This window comes from Chrysochloris asiatica, unplaced genomic scaffold (assembly GCF_000296735.1).
Source record: "Chrysochloris asiatica unplaced genomic scaffold, ChrAsi1.0 scaffold00019, whole genome shotgun sequence".
NCBI lineage: Eukaryota > Metazoa > Chordata > Mammalia > Afrosoricida > Chrysochloridae > Chrysochloris > Chrysochloris asiatica.
The window spans coordinates 6,218,014-6,243,934 of NW_006408537.1; the positions used below are offsets into that span (position 1 = coordinate 6,218,014).

Genomic DNA, 25,921 nt, shown 5'->3' on the forward strand with positions numbered 1-25,921 from the left:
TATGTATTAAAAAGTATTGCTACAAAATCATAGAAACATTTACTAAACAAAAATATCAAAATATAAAACTCTTGTTTCTTCACATATCCTCCATTTAAGTGTACACACTTATAAAGGTGGTGCTTCCATCTCTGTGTCCCTCCCTGGAGAATTTTGCAAAAGGATGCAGTTTCAACATCATTGGAAATCATATTCTTTAAAAAATATATATTTTAGAAATTTCCTTAGAATACAAATAAGTCTAAAGAGGCCAGATCGGAGTGTCGGATAGACAGAGTGAAGTTTCCCAATTCTCATTGGACAATCCTTGCTACCCTCAAAATATGAGCAGATATATTGTCATTATGGAAAACTTTTCTGAGTTCAACATCTCTAGCCTTTTCTTACCAATTCAGCTTTCAATTTTCTTAAAATTTCTTCCTAACAAAACCCCAGGTCGGTTCTGTGTCCTTTGAAAAATACTATCAAGATTTTTCCTTTGGATTCTCAAAAAGTTGTTGCCATAGTCATCTGAGCTGAATTTGACTAGACCTTTTTTTGAAGGTGTCCTAAAGAGACTAAGACAACTCAATTACTGAATTTGTCCATAGCCATCCATTGCTCACAGGGACATGTTTAAATATGCTTTGTTCGGAATAAACCCATGCATGAGTCCTGGTGTAGCACTGTAGGATAATCGATAGACTGCTAACTGCAAGGTCAGTGGTTTAAACACACCAGACATTCCTTAGAAACCCTCTACAGGGTTGCTGTGAGTTAGAACCGACTACATGGCACCTAACAACATAACAGCTGCTCCATTTCTCTGCTTCCTAATGTTGCCAAATTATTACATAAAAATTGTTTATACTGGCTATTTCTAATGTCTGCTTAGTTATCTTGTGTTGTAATAATAGAAATTTTACAAGTAGTTGACTTTATCTTACAGCAATTTATTTTTTCACCGCTTAGGAAAGTAGAATTCCAAATTCTGGGCACCATCTGTAGGGGAAGTATACACACTCTCTCTCCCCAGTCTAGGGAAGTGTACTTGTCTTTTCAGCTTCTCTTTATTCCTCAGTTCCTTGTTGAACTTACATTTATGGCATCTTTCTTTCCTATCTCTACTTGCTTCCACTATATCTGTTCTGGTTAAAGTCATCAATAACCTATATATTGCTAGCTGCAGTGAATTCTAAGTCTTTATTTTACTTGGTCTAATAGAATTTGACACTGTTGACCACAGTTCTATTACTGGCTTCAAGGATGCCACCTTCTCTTGTTTTGTTCAATTTCTTTTGCTGGTACCTGCCATTTCATTACACCTCTCAGCTTTGGAGCATTACTGGGTGTAGCCCTTGGTCTTGTATATTTATTCTTTCTCCTTGGTGACTTGGATTTACACACCACCTCCATATCCAGTTCTTATCACATAGTAAGTCATTCCAGTTGTGGCACTGTAGGATAAGTTCTGGACCATAAACCTCAAGGTTGACTCTTCAAACCCACCAGCCACTTCGTGGGTCCCTGTGGGTTGGAACCGACTCATAGGCACCTATCAATAACAAGAATACCACCAGAATATTGAATATGACATGGACATCCTGAAGAGCAAACAAATCTGTCTTGGAAGCAATACAGCCAGAATATTCCTTAGAAGCAAGGATAGTGAGACTTCTTCTCACATATTTTGACATGTTATCATAAGGGACCAATCCCTGGAGAAAGACATCATGCTTGGTAAAGTAGAGGATCAGCCTAAATGAGGAAGACCTTCAATTATATGAATTGACACAGTGACTTTAACAGTGAGCTCAAACATAGCATTAAATGTGAGGTTCTTATAGAACTTGGCAGTGTTTCATTTTGTTATACATTGGGTTGGTAAGAATGGAACCTGGGGCACCTAACAAATACTACACTACCAAGATCCAAATTAACAGTTCTGGCTCGGATTTCCCTACTCAACACTCCATTTGGATATGTAGGTACCTCAGTTTGTCCTTTCTCAATCATCCACCTAAGATTAGCTGTACCTGCATCTTTACCTATGTCAGTGGATGGAAGCTCTGTTCTTCAGCTTATTGAGGCTAAAAACTGTAATTAAGCTCTTCCTATTTTTCTCTCATTTCCATATTCATCTTGAAGTCCTTTTGGTTCAAACACATTCAGTGTCTGACCATTTATTTATATCACTGCTACTACTTTCCTGGTCCTAGCCACCATTACCTCCCACTTAAATTGCTCTAACTGGTCTTCCTATTACTAAGCTTACACCCAACCTTAAGACTTGTTTGAAGCACAGTAGTAAGAACAATTTAAAACACAAATCAGCATCTCATAATGATACATACTCATAGCATAGGAGTCCTTGTGTGGTGCTACAGAATAAGCACTGGACCACAAGTTAGGTTTGAATCACAAGGTCAGCGGTTCAAACTCACCAGCCACATCTAGGAAACCATATACAGGGTCACTATGAGTTGGAATTAGTTCGATGACACTTAACAACAACAACTAATAGAATTTAGCCCTATTCAGAAAAGTATCAAAGACCTTACAATGCCTTTCAGATATTATAATAACTTTTATTCTAGTTGAAGTGTTCCCCTTGTTTCTTGGACATGATAGACATCCTTCTGCTTTAAGGTCTTTGCATTGCTGAATCCCTATGCTTCGAACAATGCTCTTGATCAAGATTTCCATAATGATGGTATTCTAATACCTTTCAAGTCTTTCTTCAAAGGACATCTTCTCATAGATTGGCCCTAAAACTCACTAACCCCCTTCTTCTCAGTCTGCAGACACAATCCCCTTTACTCTGCTTTATTTTTCCCCTAATATATTTAGCATTTTTTAAGTCACTTTTTTTTAAAGTAAATAATTTTTTTTATAAATAAATGTTTTATTGTGAATTATGTGATAGTTTACATGAGAGAACATTAGTTTTACATACATTCATCCTATCATATTTCATTTCATTGTCACGGTATAATCCCCTCCATGCATCATCAACCAACCAAAAGGTATACCCTGAAAGCCCCTTTCCCTCTCTGGATCTCAAGTCCCCAGCTGCTCCATCTCTCCATGTCATCGTCTCTGCCTCCATCTCAGGCACCACTGTTTCCTGCTCTTCTCCGTTGATGGTCCTAGGGACCTCTGCTTCTAGACTGAAAAGTTAACCACTCCCCTCCTTGCTATGAAACGTCTCCCTTTACATTTCCAACCCTCACAATCAGTCCTGATAACAATTATTCACCATTGTATCACAAGAGACCTGTCTGCATTTCATTTCATCAGCCCTGCCTAATGTAAGTCACATTTTAACTTATTATACTTATTGCTTACTCTGCCTTCATTAGAATGTCAACTCTACAAGTGCAGGATTTGTTTTATTTCTTCAGCATTACTTCACTTACTCATTGTCAGAGTTAATGGTCTGTTTCCAATAGTCAGTCCAGTCTGTCTCCATTTTAGGTCCCTCTTTTTCAGGATATGTTTGTCTGCATTCACCTTCATCAGGTCATATTCTTCATTCCCCTCCCATTTGGTTTACATTTTGTCTTTTTGTGTTTTTTGTAAGGTAAACTAATTATAGGCATATTCATTTAATATTTTGGTTTTGAGGTCCTCATATACCTTTTCATCATACCACTTTTCTTAGCTATGTTTCTATTTCTCAAAGACTTTTTCTCTATCCCAGTTCCCTATGACCTTTATTTTTAACAACTTGTTTCTGAAATCTTGTTTTTTCCCCTGGAAATGTTTCCCAAGAAAAAAAGTCTGTCATTGGTTTCTACCCTGCCCTCTGTATCTATCCTACAGGTAATTTTGCAATCCATGATTCATCCTTTACTCAATCTCCTGTTGAATTGCAGATTCTCTTTGACTTAATGCTTATGTGTAAATTGCTTAGTGTTGTAAATATGCATATTGGCATGTGTTCATTTTAAATATATTTTTCTTAAATATATTGTTTCCCCATGGCCCAACTTTCAGTCAAGCAATAGATAGGTCGATAATGTATACAGTAACACCAGACAGTAACACAGTCCTTAAAACAGTCAACCATATGATATCAAAAGGGCATAATTTGCTCAAGGTTAAAGATCTGAAGGCAGGAATACATAGGAAAGAAGAACAAACTGGAACAGTGAACACAAGAAGGAAGTGGGAAGAGTGTTCTTACATTTGGGGACTGCAGTCAGTGTCACAAAACAAAATGTATAGAAATTGTTGAATGGAAAGCCAATTTGTTTTGTAAACTTACACTCAACTCAAAATAAAAAAAATAAATAAAACATATATTATCTTCTTTTTGTGTATCTTTATTTTAGAAAACTATGCATATTTGTGTATATGTTAATGTGCTTCTAAGCATTTTATTATTTTCTACTTTAATTTTTACAAAAAGAAAGCAATTTATAACTCTTACTTTATGAAGTATCTAAAATTGTTTCTTACCCTTATCTTTAACAGGTCATTGCGTTAGTAATGGATATATTTACAGATGTGGACATTTTAAAGGAAATAGTTGAAGCATCGACTCGAGGAATATCTGTATACATTTTGCTGGATGAATCAAACTTTAATCATTTTCTAAGTATGACTGAAAAGCAGGGCTGTCAAGTTCAGCGTCTCAGGGTAAGAATTCTATGTTCTTTTTCTCTTGTTTACTGTGTAGTTTTGTCATCTCAGTCAAATATAAAGTATGTTAATGTTCTTTTTTGAGAGAAATTTTGGAATTAGCTTTTCATTACATTTATCATGTTATGTATTTTAAAATTTTATTTCAAATATACATTTCATAGTATTAAGGCTTCCTATTGATACATATTTTACTTTTTTTAAAAAAAATCCTCTTTTTAGCCATAATTTTATTTTTTATATATCAATTTAGAATGTTCGAGTGCGAACAGTAAAAGGCCAAGATTATCTTTCAAAAACTGGAGCAAAATTCCATGGAAAATTGGAACAGAAATTTTTGTTAATTGACTCCAAGAAAGTTATGTATGGTTCTTACAGGTAAGATCATTGCTTTATCAATCACTTTAAATCATTTATCTTAGTTTCAAATGTTAATGTAATCTGTTTAATTATGGCCTGAGTTTTAGTTCTGACTCATCCTCTAAAGATCAGCAAGATCTTAGGCAAATCATATAAATTTCTTGAGCTTTAATTGTTTTATACAATAAAGGAAGGAACTGATGAATAACAATGGTACCCTGCAGTTCCATAATAAAAGTTTCCTTGGGGAAACCATAAGTGGGATGGATTTAATAACAATTGGTCATAAAAATAGAAGCTCTTTTACTGCTTTGAAGAGCCAGTGAAATAGGTGTTCCTTATTTTAGTATTAATAAGAATCTGATAGTCATATAACCACTATTATAAACACACACACACACACACACACAACTTACTACTGTTGAATCAATTCTGAAAAGAACTATCCTATCGGGTTTCCAAAGCTATTCTGTTTGTAGAAACACTATGCCATATCTTTCTTCTGGGAAATAACTGGTGGGTTTGAACAGTCAACCTTTCTGTTAGCAGCTGAGTGCTTAACCACCACATCACGAGGGCTCCTAACAGTTATTAAAGTATTACCAAAAATAAATAAATCATAAGAATCTGACTGCTAAAATTATCATGGCAGACACTAGACAGTTTCACTCAGCCCCAGATTCTATTCTCTGACATCTTTTAAAGTTTCCGTTACTTGGCTCTTTGACATATTTCATCCTCAGCCCTAAGTTGTATCTATCCCCATGTTATAAATGAGAAAACCGAAGTTTCAAATTGTTAAGGATCTTGTTTAAAATCCCACAGGCAGGGATAGTCCACGTCAGACTGGCTCCAGAATATACGCTCTTCCTTATACTTCCTATGAATCCCCCACATCAGCCCTGAATGGGGTATATAGAGAGGATATGTTAGCAGGCAGATGAAAACATCAGATAGCATGTGGGAACCTGCTAGGTCATGTGGGCAGGGTGGTGGTGGTGGTTATGTGCTGTGGAGTCGGAACCAACTCACAGCGACCCGGTACTGGGTTTCCGAGACTATAAATCTTTACAGGAGCAGAAAGCCTCATCTTTCTCCCGCGGAACAGCTGGTAGTTTCGAATTGCTGACCTTAAGGTTCGCAGCCCAATTTGTAACCACTACACTACCAGAGCTCCTGTGGGCAGGGTAGACTCCTTATTAAATAATAAGGGAAGAGCAGTAGGAGGTGTGGATGGAAATAAGACAGTAGGAAGGAGGATAGCTTTTAAAGTTCATTAGAAGGAGGTAATGTGCTCCTTGGACCTTGGATGAATTTTGTTTGCTCAACTGCAAAATGAGGATAATCATGGAATCTACCTCATGTTGCTGTTGTGAGGATTAAATGAGTTAATGCATCCAAAGCCTCTAATGTTACCTAGTATTTTAGAGCTTGTTTTAACTGTTATTATCTGCTAACTTTCCTTTTGAAAATGCTATTTGGAGTTACAAGTGTAAGCTTGTTAAGAGCGAAAATTACAGCTTTTAAAGACTCACTTGTATATATTTGTTCAGACCTACTTGATTTTGGAGAGTTTTTCATTAAAATTTTAATTAAAACTGAGAGTTCACTTGGCTTATAGAATGGCGTTTTTATTTAAGCTCTTCATAATTAATGTTTTGTATATTTTGGTGTGGTGCTGTAGGGTACGCGCTGGAATGTTAATCCCAAGGTTGGTGGTTCAAACCCAACAACCTTGGTTCTCAGAAACCCTACACAGGGCAGATATGAGTCAGAACTGGCTCATCAGCTCTTTTAGGATTATCTTTACCAGTAAATTCGCCTAAATTTTGTTTTGCTATGAGTAGATATTAATAGATCCTATGTGTTGATAAGCTTTTGACTATGAACCACAAGGTCAGTGGTTTCAGCCCATCAGCCGCTCTGTAGGAGAAAGATGAAATTTTCTGCTTCTTTAAAGATTTAAAGACTCAGATACCCTATACAGGCTTGCTATGAGTCATAATTGACTCCATGGCTCATAATAATGACAACAATGTGTGTTGAAAAGGAGGACTGATGGCATAGTGTTAAGTGTTTAAGCAACACTATCCAGCAGGTCAGCAGTTCAAACCCACTAGTCACTCCCTGGGAAAAAGATGTGGCAGTCAGCTCCTGTAAAGACTATAGCTTCAGAAAGCTTGTGGAGATGTTATACTGATTTTTACAGATTACTATGAATCAGAATAGGAGCACTGGTAGGTTAATGGTTACGAATTGGGCTGCGAACCGCAAGGTCAGCAGTTCGAAACTACCAGCTGCTCCATGGGAGAAAGATGAGGCTTTCTGCTCCCGTAAAGATTTATAGCCTTGGAAACCCTGTGCAGGGTCACTATGGGTCGGAACTCGACGGCACTTAACAGCAACAATGAATCAGAATAGACTCAACAGCATCAGTTTTTTTGTTGCTGTTGTTGTTGTTTATGTGTTAAAATGATCATTTCTGAACTACTTTAAGAATGCTATAGGGGGAAAACAAGCAAACAGCAGCAGCAACATTTATCTCTCTTCCTTATTTTTTCACTTACATATAAACCAAAGGCAGAATTTTAGCTATTTATTGAGGGGGAATACAAAGGTTCTGTACTCTAAGCACTGAACTGTGAACCACAAGGTCCACAGATTTCAGTCCACCAACCATCAGAGAAAGGAGGCATTCTGCTCCCACAAAGATTTAAAAAGGGAAAGAAACCAATATACAGGATTGCCATGAAATTGAACCGAGTCAAAGGCACTTAACAACAACATTTATCGAAGTGAATTTAGAATGGTAGGACCACAAATTATAAAAATCTGTCAAAACTCTTACCTAACAACTCTATCCTCTTTATCATTTTAAGCTCATTTAAAATATGTCCTTATTTAAAAAATGGTTTTCAACTGTTGTCACTTGTTTTTCCTGATCAATGATAGTAGTCCTTTCCTATTGCTATTAAAATTCTGGAGTTTTTGTGTGGCGCTGCAGATAAATGCGCTGGACCACAAGGTCAGTTGAACCACAAGGTCGGTGGTTAAAACCCACCAGCCACTCCTCAGAAACCCTGTATGGAGTTGTTATGGTTGGAAACCCACTCAATGGCACTTAGCAACAACAACATGATTCTAATATGATCTGATAGAACAGTTATGAGCTGATTTTCATCAAGCTGAAATTTTACTTTCTTTGGGTTAAAATTCACCTAAGTCCCTCATATTCTAGTATTGCTGGTTTTTTGATTTTTGTTTTTTTTCCCTCACAGGCAAATTCAAAATGCTTTCTTTTTTAAAATAAAAAATACTTTACCATAGAATTTCATTGTGATATAAACTTCCGGTATTTCAAAAAAAGCCAGGAATCTGTACCTATTTTAGTGACATTGTGTGACAATGTACTTATATGATAACAGATTTATCAGGAAAAACACTACAAGAGTTTTACAATAACAATGAGAAGTTTTATTTTGTTTTTTGTTTTTTTTTAAGCCAAATACATTGCCATGGAGCTGAATTATAACTCAGACCTATCACTTACATACTTTTATCAATGTGTATACAAGTGCTATTCTGAACTGATATCCCCATTTGAAATTACCACATGAAAATCTGTGATATATTTAATAAAACATTTCCCACAAATTTGAGTATCAGGGAATCTTATAAACTTCTATTTTTTTGAGCCTTATTATCACTCTGAAGATTATTTTCAAAAGACAGGCTTCACTGAAACTCATGGCTGTCAGGTATGGCTCAATGAGTGTCACATTTAGATACCCATGCTACAACTTTACTGTTGTAAGCCCCAGCTGGGAACTAGAATTAGAATATTTTATTTATCTCTTTACATACGAATTTAAAATCACATTCCCAACCCCTTGCCTAATATGTAACTGTGTATATATGCTCAGATGCTAGGTCATGTTAGGAAAATTTAAACAAGTCCACAAGAGCCAATATATGACATTAAGCATATCCTACCTGACTTTAGTGACCATTTCAAGATGTATTTGGCTTTTTTTCAAAAAAGCTTCTAGTTGTTATTGTAAAACTCATGTTGTCTTTTCTGGATAAAATTGGCATGCATTGAACACTAATGATTGGAGAGCAGACTAGTTGTGGAATGACATCAAGAACATCATACATGAAGAAAGCAAAAGATCATTAAAAAGAAGGAAAGAAAAGATCAAAGTAAATGTCTGAAGAGACTCTGAAACTTGCTCTTGAATGTAGAGTAGCTAATGTGAATGGAATAAGTGAACAGAAATTTTCAAGGGGCAACTGTAGAAGACAAAGTCAAGTACTATAATGAAATGAACAGAGAACTGGAATTAGAAAACAAAAAGAGAGGAATACACTCAGTATTTTTAACCTGCAAAAAATTAAGGAAAAAGTCAAGGCTCCACTTGCAATAATGAAAGATTGTATGGGAAAAATTGGTCCTGGTGTAGCACTGTAGTTTAAGCACTGGACTGCTAACCTCAAGCTCAAATACACCTGCCACTCCTATAATAGTGTTGCTATGAGTTAGAACTAATTAGATGGCACTTAACAACAACAACAAATAGGCAACATATTGAATGACATAAGATGACATCATCAAAAGATGATGGAAGGAATGCGTAGGGTTATTATACCAAAAAGAATTTCTGGTGTTCAATCATTTTTAAGAGGTACCAATTGTACCATAATTAAGAACCAATTGTGTTGAAGGAAGAAATCCAAACTGCACTGAAAAAAAAAAAAAAAAAAAAAAAAAAAACAAGGCTCTGGGAATTGATGGAATACAAAATGAAATGCTTCAGCAAATGCATCGTCTGCTGGGAGCATTCACGCCAAGATATTTGGAAGACAGCTAGCCGTCTGGCCAAGCAATTGGAAGAGATCTATATTTGTGCTGATTCCAAATAAAGATGACCCTACAGAATGCAGAAATTATGGAACAAAATCATTAATACCATATACAAGTAAAAGTTTTCTGAAGATAATTAAAAAATGTTTGTAGCAGTACATTGACAGGGAGCTGCCAAAAATACAAGAGGACATGGGATAAGAGATATCATTGCTGGTATCAGATAGGTCTTGGCTAAATTCAGAAAATACTAGAGAGATGTTTACATGTTTTAATTGGCTTTATAAAGGCATTCGACTATGTGGAACAAACCAAAGTATGAAAAACATTGTAAAAAAAAAAAAGAAAAGAGAGAATTCCAGAACACTTAACTGTGTTCATGTTGAACCTGCACCTGTTCTGTTGTGTTCAAACCAAGAGCCAGTTGTTTGAACAGAACAAGGGGATACTGCAGGAATTAAAATCAGGAAAGGTATGTACCAGTGTTGTATCTTTTTACTATATTGATTCAGTCTGTATGCTGAATAAATAATCTGGGAAAATGGATTATGAAGAAGGCATCATCAGGATTAGAGGAAAGCTCATTAACAATCTGTCACATGCAGATGACAGAATTTTGTTTGCTGAGAGTGAAGAAGACTTGAAGCAATTCCTAGTGAATATAAAAGAACACAATAATCAATATGAACTGCTAACTCAATGTAAAGAAAACAAAATTCCTCGCCCTGGACTACTAAATAATCCAGGAAAATGGATTATGAAGAAGGTGTCATCAGGATTAAACGAAGGCTGATAGTGATGTTTTCAGGGGTTTCATTTTACTTGGAACACAATCAACACTCATGCAAATAGCAGTTAAGAAATCAAACTGTAGTTTCTCAGGTGGCTGGCGAAGATGGCAGAGGGCAAGTCCTGGTGCAGCGGCCATTTTTTGGGCTAACTTGTGGCCATCGTGGCCAAGCAGATGCTTCTGGGCTGGAAGGTAATGGTAGTGCGCTGTGAGAGCACCCAACATTTCCGGCAACATCTACAGAAACAAGTGGAAGTACCTGGCCTTCCTTCGCCACCCATCCAGAGGCCCGTACCATTTCCCAGACCTTCAGCTGCATCTTTTTTGGCAGATGGTGTGAGGCATGTTGCCCCACAAGACTAAGCATGGCTAGGTTGCCCTGGACCAGTTCAAGGTGTTTGCTGGGATCCTGCCCCTCTATGACAAGAAAAAGCACCGGTTGGATCTGCTGCCTTCAAGGTTGTACAACTCAAGCCCATGAGGAAGTGTGCCTGCCTGGGCTTCCTAGCACAGGAGGTGGGCTGGGAGTATCAGACATGACGGCCACCCTGGAGTAGAAGAGAAAAGAGAAGGCCAAGATCCATTAGAAGTAGCAGCAGTTCATAAGTCTGTGAAATTAGAAACCGGTCAGAAAGAATGCAGAGAGACAAATACATGGATTGACAAATCCACAGAGGTGCTCAAGACCCAAAAACTCCTGGTATGAGCCCAATAAAGACTATTAGGCAGATTTGCTGCAAAACACCTCTTTAAAGTGTTAAAGAGCAAAAATTTCACTTTGAGGACTAAGGTATACCTGACCCACACCGTAGTATTTTCAGTCACCTCATATGCATATAAAAGCTGGATAATGAATAAGGAAGATCAGAGAAGAATCGATGCATTTGAATTATGGTGTTGGTGAAGAATACTATAAGTCTTATGTATTGCCAGAACAAGCTAATCTGTCTTTGAAGAAGCGAGGATGATGAGGTTTCATCTTTAATACTGGGCACGTTGTCAGGAAGGACCAGTCCCTGCAGACAAGCATCATGCTTGATAAAATAGAGGGTCAGAGAATTAGAGGAAGACCCCATAGGAGAAGGATTTACACAGTGACTCTAACAGTGAACTCAAACATAATAGCATTTGGGAAGGTGGTGCAGGCCTGAGCAGAGCATAGCATAGCTATAAGTGGGAGATGATTTGATAACACCTAAGAACAGCATGGAGTCCTGGTGTGGCGCTGTAGGTTAATGCGCCAGACTGCAAAGCTGTTTGAACTGCAAGGTCGGCAGTTCAAGTTCACCAGCTGCTCCTCGGAAACCCTATATAGGGTCGCTATGGGTTGGAACCGACTCAATAGCACTTAACAACAAGAAGAACAGCATGTGTGTGTGTGTGCATTTCGAGGGGGTAGAAGATTTATTTTTTCATCCAAATAAATCGTTGCATATATTTCTAAAAATAACCAACTAAAAGACAGGCAATAATAAACAGTAATTTTTGTTATCCTTCTCTATCCACTGCTAATACCTGTCCTCCAAATACAATTATTCAAAATCTTTCAGCTAGTGCTTTTGATATTTTGGTAATTCTCCACTCTGCTTAACAATACGATTATACTGCCATTTCTTGGTTTACCAATTGTAGATATAATCTCTTGGATTTATTGTCACTGAAGAGAAATATCCCCTGCCCTGCTGTCTTTATTGTCACTTCACCGTCTTTTTATTAGGAGATAGGGAAGAAAAAGAAACATTCATGGTAATCCTGATTTAATTAAAACCTTTTAAGTTTTTTCAAAATAAACATCTCTGTCTTTTATTCTTCTTTGCCTTTGATAGTAAAAGTTCATTTATGGAATCATTTCTTTATGTACAGTAAATATGTTTTAAGTACCTACAAGTGTGCCAAATGCTGTTCCAACCTCTTGAACTTACTACACAAAGCAGAGAGAGACCAGGAGCCAAGGGAACTTTACTGGGCAGTATATACCAGTGTTAACAAGGAATTAAAATAGAAAGGAGTCCTGATGTGGCCCTGGGCTAATGTATTTGACTGTAGGGTTGGTTTGAACTGCAAGGTGGGCAGTACTAGCTCACCGGCGGCTCTTTGGAAACCCTATACAGGGTTGCTCTGAGTCAGAACTGACTCGATGGCACTTAACAACAACAATACAGAAACTATCAAATAGTAAGGTTTTTAAGTGATGTTGAGTCAGTTCTAACTCATAGTGACTTTGTATAGGGTTTTGGAGGTGTTCTGATGGGGTTGAACTTCTGACCTTGAGGTTTGCAGTACAGTACTTACTCTACAGGATCCCTTAGCTATGTTGTTATTGGTAAGTGCCATCAAGTTGGTTCCCACTCATAACAACCCTGTATAGGGTTAGGAGCAACTGGTGAGCTTGAACTACCACCCTAGCAGTTCAAACCGACCTTGCAGTCCAGCACATTAGCTGCAGTTCCACAAAGGAGATAGACCAGGGAAATATAATAAATCATGATAAGTTAGATACTATGAATTGAGCGGTTATAAACATCCTCTCCAAGGAGGTGGTATCTATATTGAAACGTGGCTGGAAAGAGGAAGCCTGGTATGGACTTTCAGATGTGCAAAGCCTCTGAGGGACTGAGAGAAAGCCAGTTTAGCACATTGGCCAAAGGGAATGTTAATCCTGCTATTACTCTGATTGAAAAATAGGCAGTCTAGAAAGCCAGAAGTTCTTTTAAATGATTATGCCTCAAACTAAGATGATCACAGAATAGATTTTGTGATAGGTTTTGGAATTAGATTTTGGACCTGTTGACTCCAATTGGTATTGGGAAAGAAAGCATTCAAAAATGACTGTTGTTTGCTGCCCTCATTAACTGGGAAGGTGGTAGAGCCACTGACTGAGATAAGTAAGACTGAAGAGGACACAGGCTGGGGAAAGAGGGAGTAGTCAATGCAGACTTAGGAAGTGGGCATAGTACATTGGAAATGCCCATTAGAATTGGAAGTAGAGATTGAACTTTGATTTTAGAGTTAAGGAAGAGGTCAGCAGTGAAAACTCAGATTTATTGGTTACCAGCATATAGATGATACAAATCAACTAGGGAGGCAGAGAAACATGGAGATTCATCTTCAAACCCTGAAGTACTTCTCCAGTTTCTCACATTTACTTATTGATTATATCCAATTAAATGGCTGTCTCCTGGTTACCTGCGATTGTATTGCAATAATATTATTTACTGATTGACTAAAGCAGGTTCTCTTCTCCTATTGCAACACAACCACACACACCATATCATTATCTTCTCAGTCCTGTAAACTCAGCACTGAGGAGTTATTTTTATTTTATAACCTATATTCATTGTTTATGAGATTATTTCTTCTTGTTGCTTAGCTCCACATTTTTATCCATTAACCCAATTTCAACTCTGGTTTGAGTTCTTATCACTTTGTTCCAATCATTTTACACTTAATATTAAATTTAATCTCTTGCCTTTTAGTTCTAGATCACAAATAAATTCATTGCCATTGAGTCGATTCCAATTCATAGCAACCACATAAGTTAGAATAGAACTGCCCCATGGGATTTCAAAGGCTATAATCTTTACTTCCATGGCATTGAAAGGATGTTCCAACCATTAACCTTTTGGCTAGCAGCCAAACACTTAACCACTAGTCCACTACTACACATTGGTTGATGTTAAATGCTGTCAGTTGATTCTGACTCAGGAGACCCTATACAGGGTTTCTGAGGAGCAGCTGGTGGGTTCAAACCGCTGACCTTGTGGTTTGCAGTACAGTGCTTGTTCTACAGAGCCACACCAAGGATCTGTATTACACATTGTTGCTGTTGTTAAGTGCCGTTGAGTCGGTTCTGACCCATAGCGACCCTGTATAGGGTTTCCGAGGAGCAGCTGGTGAGCTTGAACCACCGACCTTGCAGTTCAGATGGCTTTGCAGTCTGGTGCATTAACCCACAGCGCCACACCAGGACTCCATAATGCACATTGTTGTTAAGTGCTGTCGAGTTGGTTCCAGCCCATAGCGACCCTGTACAGGGTTTCTGAGGCTGTAAATCTTTATTGGAGCAGAAAGCCTCATCTTTCTCCTGCGGCTGGTAATTTCGAACTGCTGACCTTAAGGTTTGCAGCCCAATTTGTAACCACTATGCTACCAGAGCTCCTTATATTACACATAGCTACTAGAAAAATTAATTAACTTAAATGCCTTAAATATCTCCTTTCATTATGCTGCTGATGTTATTAGTTGCCTTTAAATTGGTTCCAATACCTGGTGGCCCCACGTATGCCTAGTAGAACTGTTCAATAGGATTTCAGGTTATGATACTTTGGAAACATATTGTCAGACCTGTCTTCCAAGGTGCCTTTGCATGGATTCAAACAGCCAGGTGTTTGGCTAGTAGTCACACTCTTAACTCTGCCACCCAGGCACCTTTCTTTTCATTGTTGTTGCTCTTCTTCTTAAGTGCCACCAAGTAGGTTCTGACTCACAGAGATCCTGTATAGGGTTTCCAAGCAGTGACTGGTGGGTTTGAATCAACGATCTTGCACTTAACAGTCCTCTGCTTGTCCTACAGCACCATACCAGAATTTCTCTCTTTTCATTATAAACTAAATTTAGAAACAAATCATAGACAATCAAGTTCTTTACTTTGCTTACAGGATTTTTGCTCCTCTTCAACCTTTTATATAGCTTCTTTGTTAGATATTACATGTTTTCTATATTCAAATAAAACCTTGCCATTGTCTTTTCCATATTTTTCTGTCTTGTTAATAATTTTTCTTTCCACATCTTTCTTTTCTGAACTTCTGGGCATCTATTCTCTTCCAGAATGCAGCTGAACTCCAACTTTCTCTAGAGATTTTTTCATACTTGATAATTGCTCATTTCTTGATATTGATCACATATTTTGTACTTATATGCATTAGAGCCCTATCTCCAGTTGAAGAAACTATTCAAACAATAGTTAAACCACTTCTTTGCTAACCTGTAGGTTAGTGGTTTGCACTTACCAGCTACTCCAAGGGAGAGAGATATGGCAGTGTGCTCCCATAAAGACTTAAAGCCTTAGGAATCCTCCGAGACAGCCGTGCTCCTTCTGATAATGTCTGTATGAGTCAGAATCAACTCAATGGCAGTGAAGCTTTTTGAGTTTTTTTTCAGTATTAATTTTTTTATATGTAACTTCAGTTGAATTAAAAGTTACTTTGTTGTTACTGTTGTTAAGTGCCGTCGAGTCGGTTCCGACCCATAGCGACCCTATACAGGGTTTTTGAGGGTGTAAATCCTTACAGGAGTAGAAAGCCTCATCTTTCTCCCGTGGAGCGGCTGGTAGTTTCGAACCGCTGACCTTAAGGTTCGCAGCCTGATTTGTAACCACTACGCTACCAGAGCTCCTTAAAAGTTACTTTAGTGATTCATTTTTTTCTTAACATTTTTTTATTCAGCGTGGTGGCCCACACATGTCCACATAAAGAGCATCTAGTAAATATCCTTTTCAGACCATGTATTCAGAAGCAATACTAGATGAAATTAAGCGCATTAGAATAACAAGACTTAAATTGTACAGTGCTGCTTATATTTTATTAATATCAGATTATTACTCTTTAAATGATTGAATATTTTATCTTTCTGGGTTATTGCCATCTCTGTAGAAATAATAAGATTCTTCATTGTAGAGAATGGTTCCATCTTTTCTTTCATGTCATTTCTTAATGCCTAGCATAAGAGTTCAATTCTTTTACAACTTTGTCACTCTGTATGTCACATTATATTTGGTTTACAAAACTTAGTTTTAAAACTTCATATGAAATTTCAGAATATGTGAACTCTAAATTATAAAATAGGGATAGGAAGTTCCATGAAGTACTGTAGTTATATTCTTTAATTTTATAGATAGTCCCTTATTGTATTAAAAGACCCTGATTGGCATTAAGACTGATGTAGTTTATGGGAGCTAAATTTATAATTCTGCATACACCGAATACAATGCACTGTGTCCTTTAGTGAATGAGGCTAGTACCCACAGGTCTTCTCTCTGTAGCTCCTAGCATCCCAAATGACTTATTAAGCCACAGATAATATTTCAAAGGCGTCAACACTCCTAAAATAAATGCATTAGCAGAGACCTATTTGGCATTGCAACATGTCTGAATTAATACTAGTTGTAGCTGTTTTTCTATCCATATCTTCATTCAGGAAATGAGGAAACTGAGGTCCAACCTCATGTGGCCAAATAGTTCAGCAGAAGTCAGGTCCTCCCACTTTTCTTTCAATACTGGTTTTTCTACTTCAGGATGTTGTTGTTGTTGTTAAGTGCCTTCTAGTAGGTTCTGACTCAGCGACACCACACCGTAAGGTTGCTGAAGAGTGCCGAGTGGGTTTGAACTGCCCCCTTGAGGTTCAAACCAAACTTGCAATCCAGTGCTTATCCTTCATTGCTTATCCTTCACACCAGGACTCCACTCCAGGATGCTATATCTGAAATATAGTATAACTTTTACTCCATAAAAACATGGCAGCAGAAATGGAAACTGCAGAGTAAGCTTTTCTTTGGGGTTCTACAGAGCATAAGAAATTATGTGTAGATTTAAAGCCACGACATAAGCTCTTTTGTTATATGAAATAAGAGTATGTGTTTAAAATAGGAGGAAATACGTGTGACAAGATAATGATTAAAGCTATTTTAAACTATGTTAGCCAAAGAAAACAAAAATACTCTCCCATTGACTTTAAATGAGACATTTTTATTAGTCAACTTACTTATCATTTTCAACTTTTTCACTTTAGCAAATTTGTTCAAATTTAGCAAATTTGTCAATTTAGCAAAATTGTTCAATTTTGATTTTTTTTTTTTTCCAGCTACATGTGGTCTTTTGAAAAAGCTCACCTCAGCATGGTTCAGATAATCACAGGACAACTGGTTGAGTCCTTTGATGAAGAATTTAGAACCCTGTATGCCAGATCCTGTGTCCCCAGTTCATTTGCTCAGGAAGAATCTTCAAGGGTGAAACATGGCAAAGCCCTCTGGGAGAATGGCACTTACCACCACTCAATGTCTTCACTAGCTTCTGTTTCAAGCCAAAGAAACTTTTTTTGTAGGCAAGACAATATTCATAAACTAGATTCCAGTTACTTCAAAAACAGAGGGATATATGCTTTAAATGAACATGACAAGCATAGTATAAGGAATCACGGATACAAACCTCATTTTGTTCCAAATTTTAATGGTCCAAATACAGTCCGTCAGTATCAACCTAGCCAGTTAAACGAAAATTGGAAAAGACACAGTTACGCGGGGGAACAGCCAGAAACAGCACCATACCTGCTACTTAACAGGGCTCTAAATCGAACCAATAACCGCCCCATTAACTTGAAGAGGCCTTCAGATAGTCTGAGCGTGGCATCATCATCACGGGGAGGCTACATAAACCACCATAACGTACCTGCCCAGAGTTTTGCTGATCGTCTTGCCCAGAGAAAAACAACAAATCTTGCAGAAAGGAATTCAAATGTACGGAGGTCTTTTAATGGGACAGATAATCACATTCGCTTTTTGCAACAACGAATGCCAACCCTGGAACATACCACAAAGTCATTCCTGCGTAACTGGAGAATTGAATCCTACTTAAATGATCATTCCGAGGCTACACCTGATTCCAATGGATCAGCTCTAGGTGACCGTTTTGAGGGCTATGATGGCCCTGAGAATTTGAAAGCCAGTGCCCTTTATGCTCATTCTCGGCTCCGTTCATCTTTTGTATTTAAACCAACTTTGCCTGAGCAGCAAGAAGTTAGCAGTTGTACAACTGGATCTTCTAATTCAACTATCATTGGTTCCCAGGGAAGTGATACACCTAAAAAGAGCCCAGAAACTCCTACAAGTGTAGAGCATTTGACAGACAAACCCTTGTCAGACTCAATCCCCAAACTCCCATTGCACTCAGAGGCACCAACAATGCACACATTGCAAGTTCCCGAAAGCCACTCACCAGTTTTAAACCATACAACAAATGGCCATTCAACGTCAAACAATTATCTATATACAACCTTGTGTGCAAATAAGCAGGCAGACAATCCAAAGAACCCACAAAATGAGAATCTGCTTAAAAGGCGAAGTTTCCCATTCTTTGACCACTCAAAAGGCAATTTAGATCCTGGAAATAGTAAGCACTATGTATATAGTACACTCACGAGGAATCGCGTCAGACAACCAGAAAAACCCAAAGAGGATTTACTGAAAAGTTCCAAAAGCATGCACAACGTGACCCGTAACATGGAGGATCATGATGAGGTTGTCAAGAGAGACTCTCCAAGTGGCACTACTACCAAGTCAATTTCTATTGCTACTTTACTTGATGTGACTAAAGAAGAGTCCAACAAAGAAATCTCTTCAAAGAAAGAAGTTAAGGGTTCTCCAAATTTTTTGAAAAAGGGATCTCAGAAATTAAGGTCATTACTTAGTCTTACCCCAGAAAAGAAGGAAAATCTATCCAAAAACAAAGCGCCTGCTTTTTATAGAATGTGTAGTAGTTCTGATACTTTAGTTTCTGAGGGTGAGGAGAATCAGAAACCAAAAAAATCAGAGACAAAAGTGGATTCATCTCCTAGAAGAAAGCGTTCTTCCTCATCAAACTCTCAAGGAAGCCTTCACAAGAGTAAGGAAGATGTAACAGTTAGCTCCTCTCAGGGGATAAATTCTGCATCAGATGAAAGCAATAAAATAGTACCTTCTGCAGGCTCTGTGGAAAGCAAGTTCTTGGAAACGGCAGGAGATGCCTCTGCCCCAAGATTTAACACTGAACAAATTCAATACCGAGATCCAAAGGAAATAAATGTAGCTGCTGCTCCTGAAAGAAGGCCAGCTTCTCCAAGGCCGAAACCCAGTGACCTTCTAAGATCTCATTCAACTGACCGGCGAGTTTATAGTCGCTTTGAGCCCTTTTGTAAAATTGAGAGCTCTATTCAGCCAGCAAGCAACTTATCAAATACCAGTATGCACCGTCCAGAAATAAAATCCACTACTATGGGCAATAGTTATGGCAGGTCCAGCCCATTGCTTAATTACAACCCTGCTGTTTATCGCTCTTATCAGCCAAATGAAAACAAGTTTCGAGGATTCATGCAAAAGTTTGGAAATTTCATACACAAAAATAAATGAAATACCATCATTTAAAATAATCATCTAAATATAAAATGAATGTGGTTATAAAGATTTATCTGAAGAGCACTCGGGATAGTTTTTTGTAATGTGCCAATACGCTTGTGACAATGGCAGAATTTTGGATATAATGTTGTTTATTGTTGTTGTTACGTGCCATCGAGTTGGTTCCGACTCATAGCGACCCTGTACAGGGTTTAGTAATATACTAATGTACAGTAAAGTGCTATTCTGTGTAATGAGTTAGTTGTATGTATTTAGTTTATAGATGGAAATCTCTATAAGCCAATGATTTTTAAATGGTAATGGTAAAAAAAAAAATGTAATTAAATGTTTTCTTCAAACTGAAGATCTTCGTATGTCTTAAGTAGGAACTTTAGTGAAGAGATGGTGCATGGGTTTTAACCATTCATTACAAAGTCTTTCTTTTCAAAAAAGTACCGTAATAACATCTGTGACCTATTGTCTTTATGGTGTTTTAATATCTTCAAAAATATAAGATAATGTAAAGAACCCTTTTTTTTGTTTTTCATTTTAAATTCCAAAGGAAAAATTTCATATTTTATTAACATTATGGTAATTTTTCCATGAAGCACATGTAACTAGTTTGGTATCAAAAGTACAATTTAAACTAGCAGTTTTTTGTTTGTTTGTTTGTTTTTAACTAAAGAATTTGCAAGATATCAGCCTCATGTAGTACAAGTACATCACAGTGACATATTTTCCTGATTCTTTTTAAATCATCCAGGATATAATTCTTATCACTCTAAATTAGGATAGTCTGTAATCCACCCACCAATCCTTACTCCACCCACCAATCTTTACTCCAAATTTTGTAAGCCAGCAGGAATTTGAAAAACCTAATATACAACATTTTGTATCTCTAACATAGATCTATTTAGAAATGTGAACTTGTGCATAAATTTTAATCTTCACTTAACATGACAATGCTTAGGGAGTTTGCTAGCAAAGTTCTTTGCTATTTTTAAAGCTGTGCCACAAATGTTTGAAACTACCAGATGCTCCACGGGAGAAAAATGAGGCGTTCTGCTCCCGTAAAAGATTAACAGACTTGGAAACCCTGTGCAGGGTTGCTGTGAGTCGGAACCGACTCCACGGCACAAAACAACAACAACCTTCTGTTTTCATAAGAGTACAACAATGAAAAAGTGATACCTGGCCAGGGTCTTCCATTACTTTGGGTCCTGGTGAAAGATTTTAAACTTTCTAAATAACACAGAAACAAATAAGACTAAACTCACTGTCACTGAGTCAGTTTCGTCTCATAGTGACTCTGCACAGGGCTTCCAAGAGTGGAAGTCTTTACCAGAGCAGACAGTCTTGGCTGGGTTTGAGCTGCTGACCTGGAGGGTTAGAAGTCCAACACTTACTCCACAGCACCACCGGGTTTCTTAAGGAAGGCAAAGGGTACCTTATTTTGTTGGTTATATTTAGACAGTAAGATACACTTTGTTATTTATTAGATTAATAAAATGTTCATATTCATTACAGAGGTTTTTACTTGGATTTCCTTTATTCACAAAGACCAGAATTGTAAGAAACAATGCATCATCTGAGAAGTGATTTCTATAGAACTTTAAATAAATTATCTATCACTTTTGAAGTTAGCCTGGCGACATAATGATTAAGCACTTGCCTGCTAACTGAAAGATTGACTGCTCAAACTCACCCAGAGCCTCTGTTACTATAAAGATTACAACCCAGAAAACCATATGGGATCGTTTTACTGGGTCACATAGGGTCACTCGACAACAACAAAGTTGATATGTAGGGCACAATATTATGTTTTTTAAGCCATGATTCAGTCAAACATTAGTTAGTATCTGTCATTAAAATAATAAGTGGCACTAAACGAAAATCTGTCATTAAAATAATTTTCCATAGTACATAAAATTTATAAACAGAAACAAGACTGTAGGGCAAAGAAAGCCAAACATTTGATGAACACTTAATAGTAGATGAGCTAGAATCTTATGTCCCCACAATAATGTTTTATGAGTACCATTATTCTTTCTGTGGGTAGTAATTGAGATGAATATTGAACCTCAGAGAAGTACTTTCCTAAGCCACATAACTAATAAGTAATGATTTCAGAATGTAATATTCTGTCTCATCACATTGTCTCCCGAATATGTCCAATGCCTGCCACACTTAATATGCTGAGATTAAGCCAGAGAATGTTCATATTTCCTGACTCAACAGCAATTAGACAGAAGAAAAGGTTTAGTGACATTTTACCACAATGGCCTAAATTAATTTTGGTAGGTGAGATTAAGGAATGAAAGAGATTAATTTCAGAATGTTAACTAGAAAGATCAGTTTTCATTGCAGGATGGCTATTTTGACCACCTTGCTGTTGAGAAGAAAGGAAAGAGAACCAGAAGTGAGTTGTAACCTGCTTTCTGGCTTGTATATCAGAGAAAGGAGTCCATTAGATTAGGAAGTTAGGTGTGTTGTGTGTGGCTGGTTGGATCTCAACAGTAAGTATAGTATCTCATTAAATATTCACAATAAGCCTGTGACGTAAGTACCTATTCTTTGCAAATGAGAAAACCGATTCTCAGAGTAGTTAAGTAACTTTTCCAAGAGTTGCACATCTTTGAATTGACAGGACTGGTGTTTGATCACTAAATGCATTACTTTTCTAAGCTGTAGCCATTCAGGAGCTCTGTAGGAGAAATACCTGCAATCTGCTTCCATATAGATGACAGCCAAGAAATTTAGTTCTAGTTTGTCAAATGGGACCATTGTGAGTTGATGAGTCAATATCACCTAGCAACAATGACCACACCATGCCTGACTTTGTTCTACTCCATTCTTCTATAAGAAACTTTAAGAATACTTGTGTCTCTATTTTACCTTAAAAAAAAAAAAGGGGGGGGGTCTGAAAAAGTGTATCAGTAACTATAGGATTAAAAGGAGCTCTGGTAACTCAGTGGCTAAAGCACTTTTCTGCTAATCAAAAAAGTCAGTTCTAACCCGCCTGGGGAAAGATTTGGCAATCCACTTTCATAAAGATTTGTAGCACTGGAAATCCTATAGGGCAGTTGTACTGTGTGCTATAGGGTCAGTTGGAGTCAGAATCAACTCTATGGCAATGGGTTTGACTGATTTGCTGAGTCCAGTGTTAGAGATTTATAAGCAGAAATCTAGAATATAATTCAGTTTTATATCATCCATAAAAGTGGGTTTAAAAAACTGAGTAATCGTTAATCACAGGACAGATACTCAAGTACATTTTGATTTAAAACTTAACCTTTGGAATATGCATTTACTTATAATCAGACAAGAAATTTCATTAATAAGAGAAGCTTTTCTAACTGTGAATCAGTTATATTTTATAAAGGTTCCTGTGTGAAACAAAAAGTGTGTGCTCAACTAGTGACCTAAAAATTTGCATTTGAAATTCATTCAGTTGCATGGCAGAAGAAAGGTCAATAGAGCAATTCTACTCTGTAATTCATGGGGTCATGGCCTTGAGTCAGAGTCCTTAGATGGCAATAGGTTTTTTGTTTTGTTTTGCTATAGTTTCATTTTTAGAACTAGCAATTTTAAGTTCTTCAAAAGTTGTTAGATGCTGTCAAGTTGACTCCTGACTCATGGTGGCCCCTGCACAATGGGATAGGACCGCTGTCCACTATAAGGTGTTCGTTGGCTAATTTTTCTTTGGAAATCACCAGGCTTTTCTTTCTAGTCTGTCAGTGTGGAAGCTCTACTAAAACCTGTCCAGCGTCATAGAAACACGCAAACCTATAATGAAAAGCAAGTGGTGGATGTGCTTGAGGTGCATTGGTTGGGAATTGAACCTGGATTTTCTGCAGGGAAGGCATGAATTCTACAAGTAAAGCACCACTGCCTCCTATTCATAGGTTAGTTTTGGTTGATTAGAAAGTATTAAAATTGGAAACTAGTGGCTAGAAGAAATTATTTATTTTGTCCTGTGCAAAATTCAATTTGTAATTCTGCACTGTAGTTCTTTACCCACTTACCAAGGTTCTGAACCCACAGTTAACCAAATTAGATTCATTTTACAATTTCCCATTCTTTGTTAGTAACAGATGAGGCATAGTTCTATCATTTAGTAGCCCTGAAATTGAAAGCCTTGAAATTTAAAACAATGTAGCATTAAAACTGAAATTTTATAAAAATCAGTTTATTTATAAGCAATCCCTTGTTTGTTTAGCAACTTCTGTAAATTTTGGAAATTTATTCAATTCCTGAGCTCAGGCCCTTTTGAGTGAAACTGGGAAATACTGGGATGATGTATTTTCCTCTTGCGTTCTTTCTTCCACCTGTTACAGGTAGTTTAGGCTTTTGTCCAGCAGACTTGTTTTCAACTGTTTCCTCTATTGGCTGTTTTCCGTCTATTTTTTATTCCCTCAGAAATAGCCACATCTTAAAATTTCGACCTAATAACTTCACAATGTTTTTACAGCCAGGAAATTCTGAAGGTTTAACACTGGAAATATACATGATATAGATATACATATGTATTTAAATTAACTTGAGTTCTAAGTTTTGAATTGACACCACCATACATCTTGGGTGTAATCATTTTAAGCAATATACTTTTCCATATTAATATTGTTGGGACTAGAACATGTCACTTAGATGTAATTTCATATTAAAGGTTGGTAATTCATATTTACTCTTAAGTAGTACATTAGTTTGTAAGCAAAAACTCAGGAAAATGCTTGCAATTTTTCAATTGCCTTAAATAAGTGACAGGGTCCTGAACACTCTGAGGCTAGCCCTCTACTATAATTATTAGGATAAGGCACAATTCTGATGAGGGATGTTGAGGCATGGATACATTCTGGAAGTCTTACTTGTGGAAGTAAATATCTTGTCTAATGGAGATGATAGCTAGTATGATTTAGATAAGCAACAAGAAAGTATTCAGATTTACTGAAGATCTACCAGTTATTTAACAATTATTCTACAGACATGTCTTCTGAGAATATCTATTCATTCGTAATGCAATGGTTGCTAAGAGATATAAAATAAGCGTTTCACATTGAATGTATGTGACCTGTATGCAATGTTTAAACACAAAACGCAAAACTTTTTTGCAAAATCATCTGGTTTCTAGAACATTTAAACAATGAAATGATAAAACCAAAGACTCAATATATATATATATGCAATGTTAGCAAGGAAATATTCTTCCAAATTAATTTTTGTTTTTAGATCCATAAATGAGTATTAAATAATTTTGTACAAATATCAGTATGCTGTAAATTGTCATTTTTATTTGCTTGTTTTGTTATTTGCCTTCATAGCCTGTATTTCTTCATTTATACTCACTGTTTCACGTAGTTATTTATAATCAGGAATTTAGATTTCTACACATTTTAAATAGTTTTTCATGTATTTTGATATCTCTATGTTTTGTTCTATTTTCATTAGCAATTTTATATAATGTATACAGATTGAACATAATGTATACAGATTTACATGATTATATTTTTATAATCTATACAATTTATGGAGTTTTGGTGTGGCACTGTGGGTTAATGTGCCAGACTTCAAAGTCGTTTGAACTGCAAGGTTGGCGGTTCAAGCTCACCAGCTGCTCCTAGGAAACCCTATACACGTAATAACAGTTACTATGGGTCAGAACTGACTCAACGGCACTTAACAACACGAATCGGGCTGCGAACCTTAAGGTCAGCGGTTCGAAACTACCAGCCACTCCGCGGGAGAAAGATGAGGCTTTCTACTCCTGTAAGGATTTACACCCTCAGAAACCCTGTACAGGGTCGCTATGAGTCGGAACTGACTCAACAGCACTTAACAACAACAACAACAACATGGGTCAGAACTGACTCAACGGCACTTAACAACAACAACATATGATTTATATTTCTCCTTGGATATATTTAAATAACGTAACTTTAAAAAGTAGAAAAATCTATAGATTAAAAATGTAATAGCTGACTATTGTATAACTTTTTATTTGAAGTTTTTATTGTGAATTGAGTGATAGTTTACATGGAAGAACATCTGTTTTACACTCATTGTTTCATTGCAATGATTATAAACTCTGTGCATCTACATTCAATAGTATTTGCTTCTATTCCCTCTATTTTTTTTTTTTTTT

The 25,921-nt window shown here is 36.9% G+C and overlaps 1 protein-coding gene across 1 annotated transcript in view; it reads left to right on the plus strand.

Moving 5' to 3' along the window:
- The window catches only part of FAM83B (family with sequence similarity 83, member B), a 126,759-nt gene extending 106,866 nt beyond the window's left edge, over positions 1 to 19,893 (plus strand). Inside the window, exons 2-4 of the mRNA XM_006835725.1 lie at positions 4,459 to 4,623; positions 4,880 to 5,004; positions 17,499 to 19,893. Of these exons, the coding sequence (XP_006835788.1) occupies positions 4,459 to 4,623; positions 4,880 to 5,004; positions 17,499 to 19,797 (2,589 nt within the window). The 3' untranslated portion in view covers positions 19,798 to 19,893. The remainder of the gene's footprint in view (positions 1 to 4,458; positions 4,624 to 4,879; positions 5,005 to 17,498) is intronic.
- Positions 19,894 to 25,921: the final 6,028 nt, after the last annotated feature.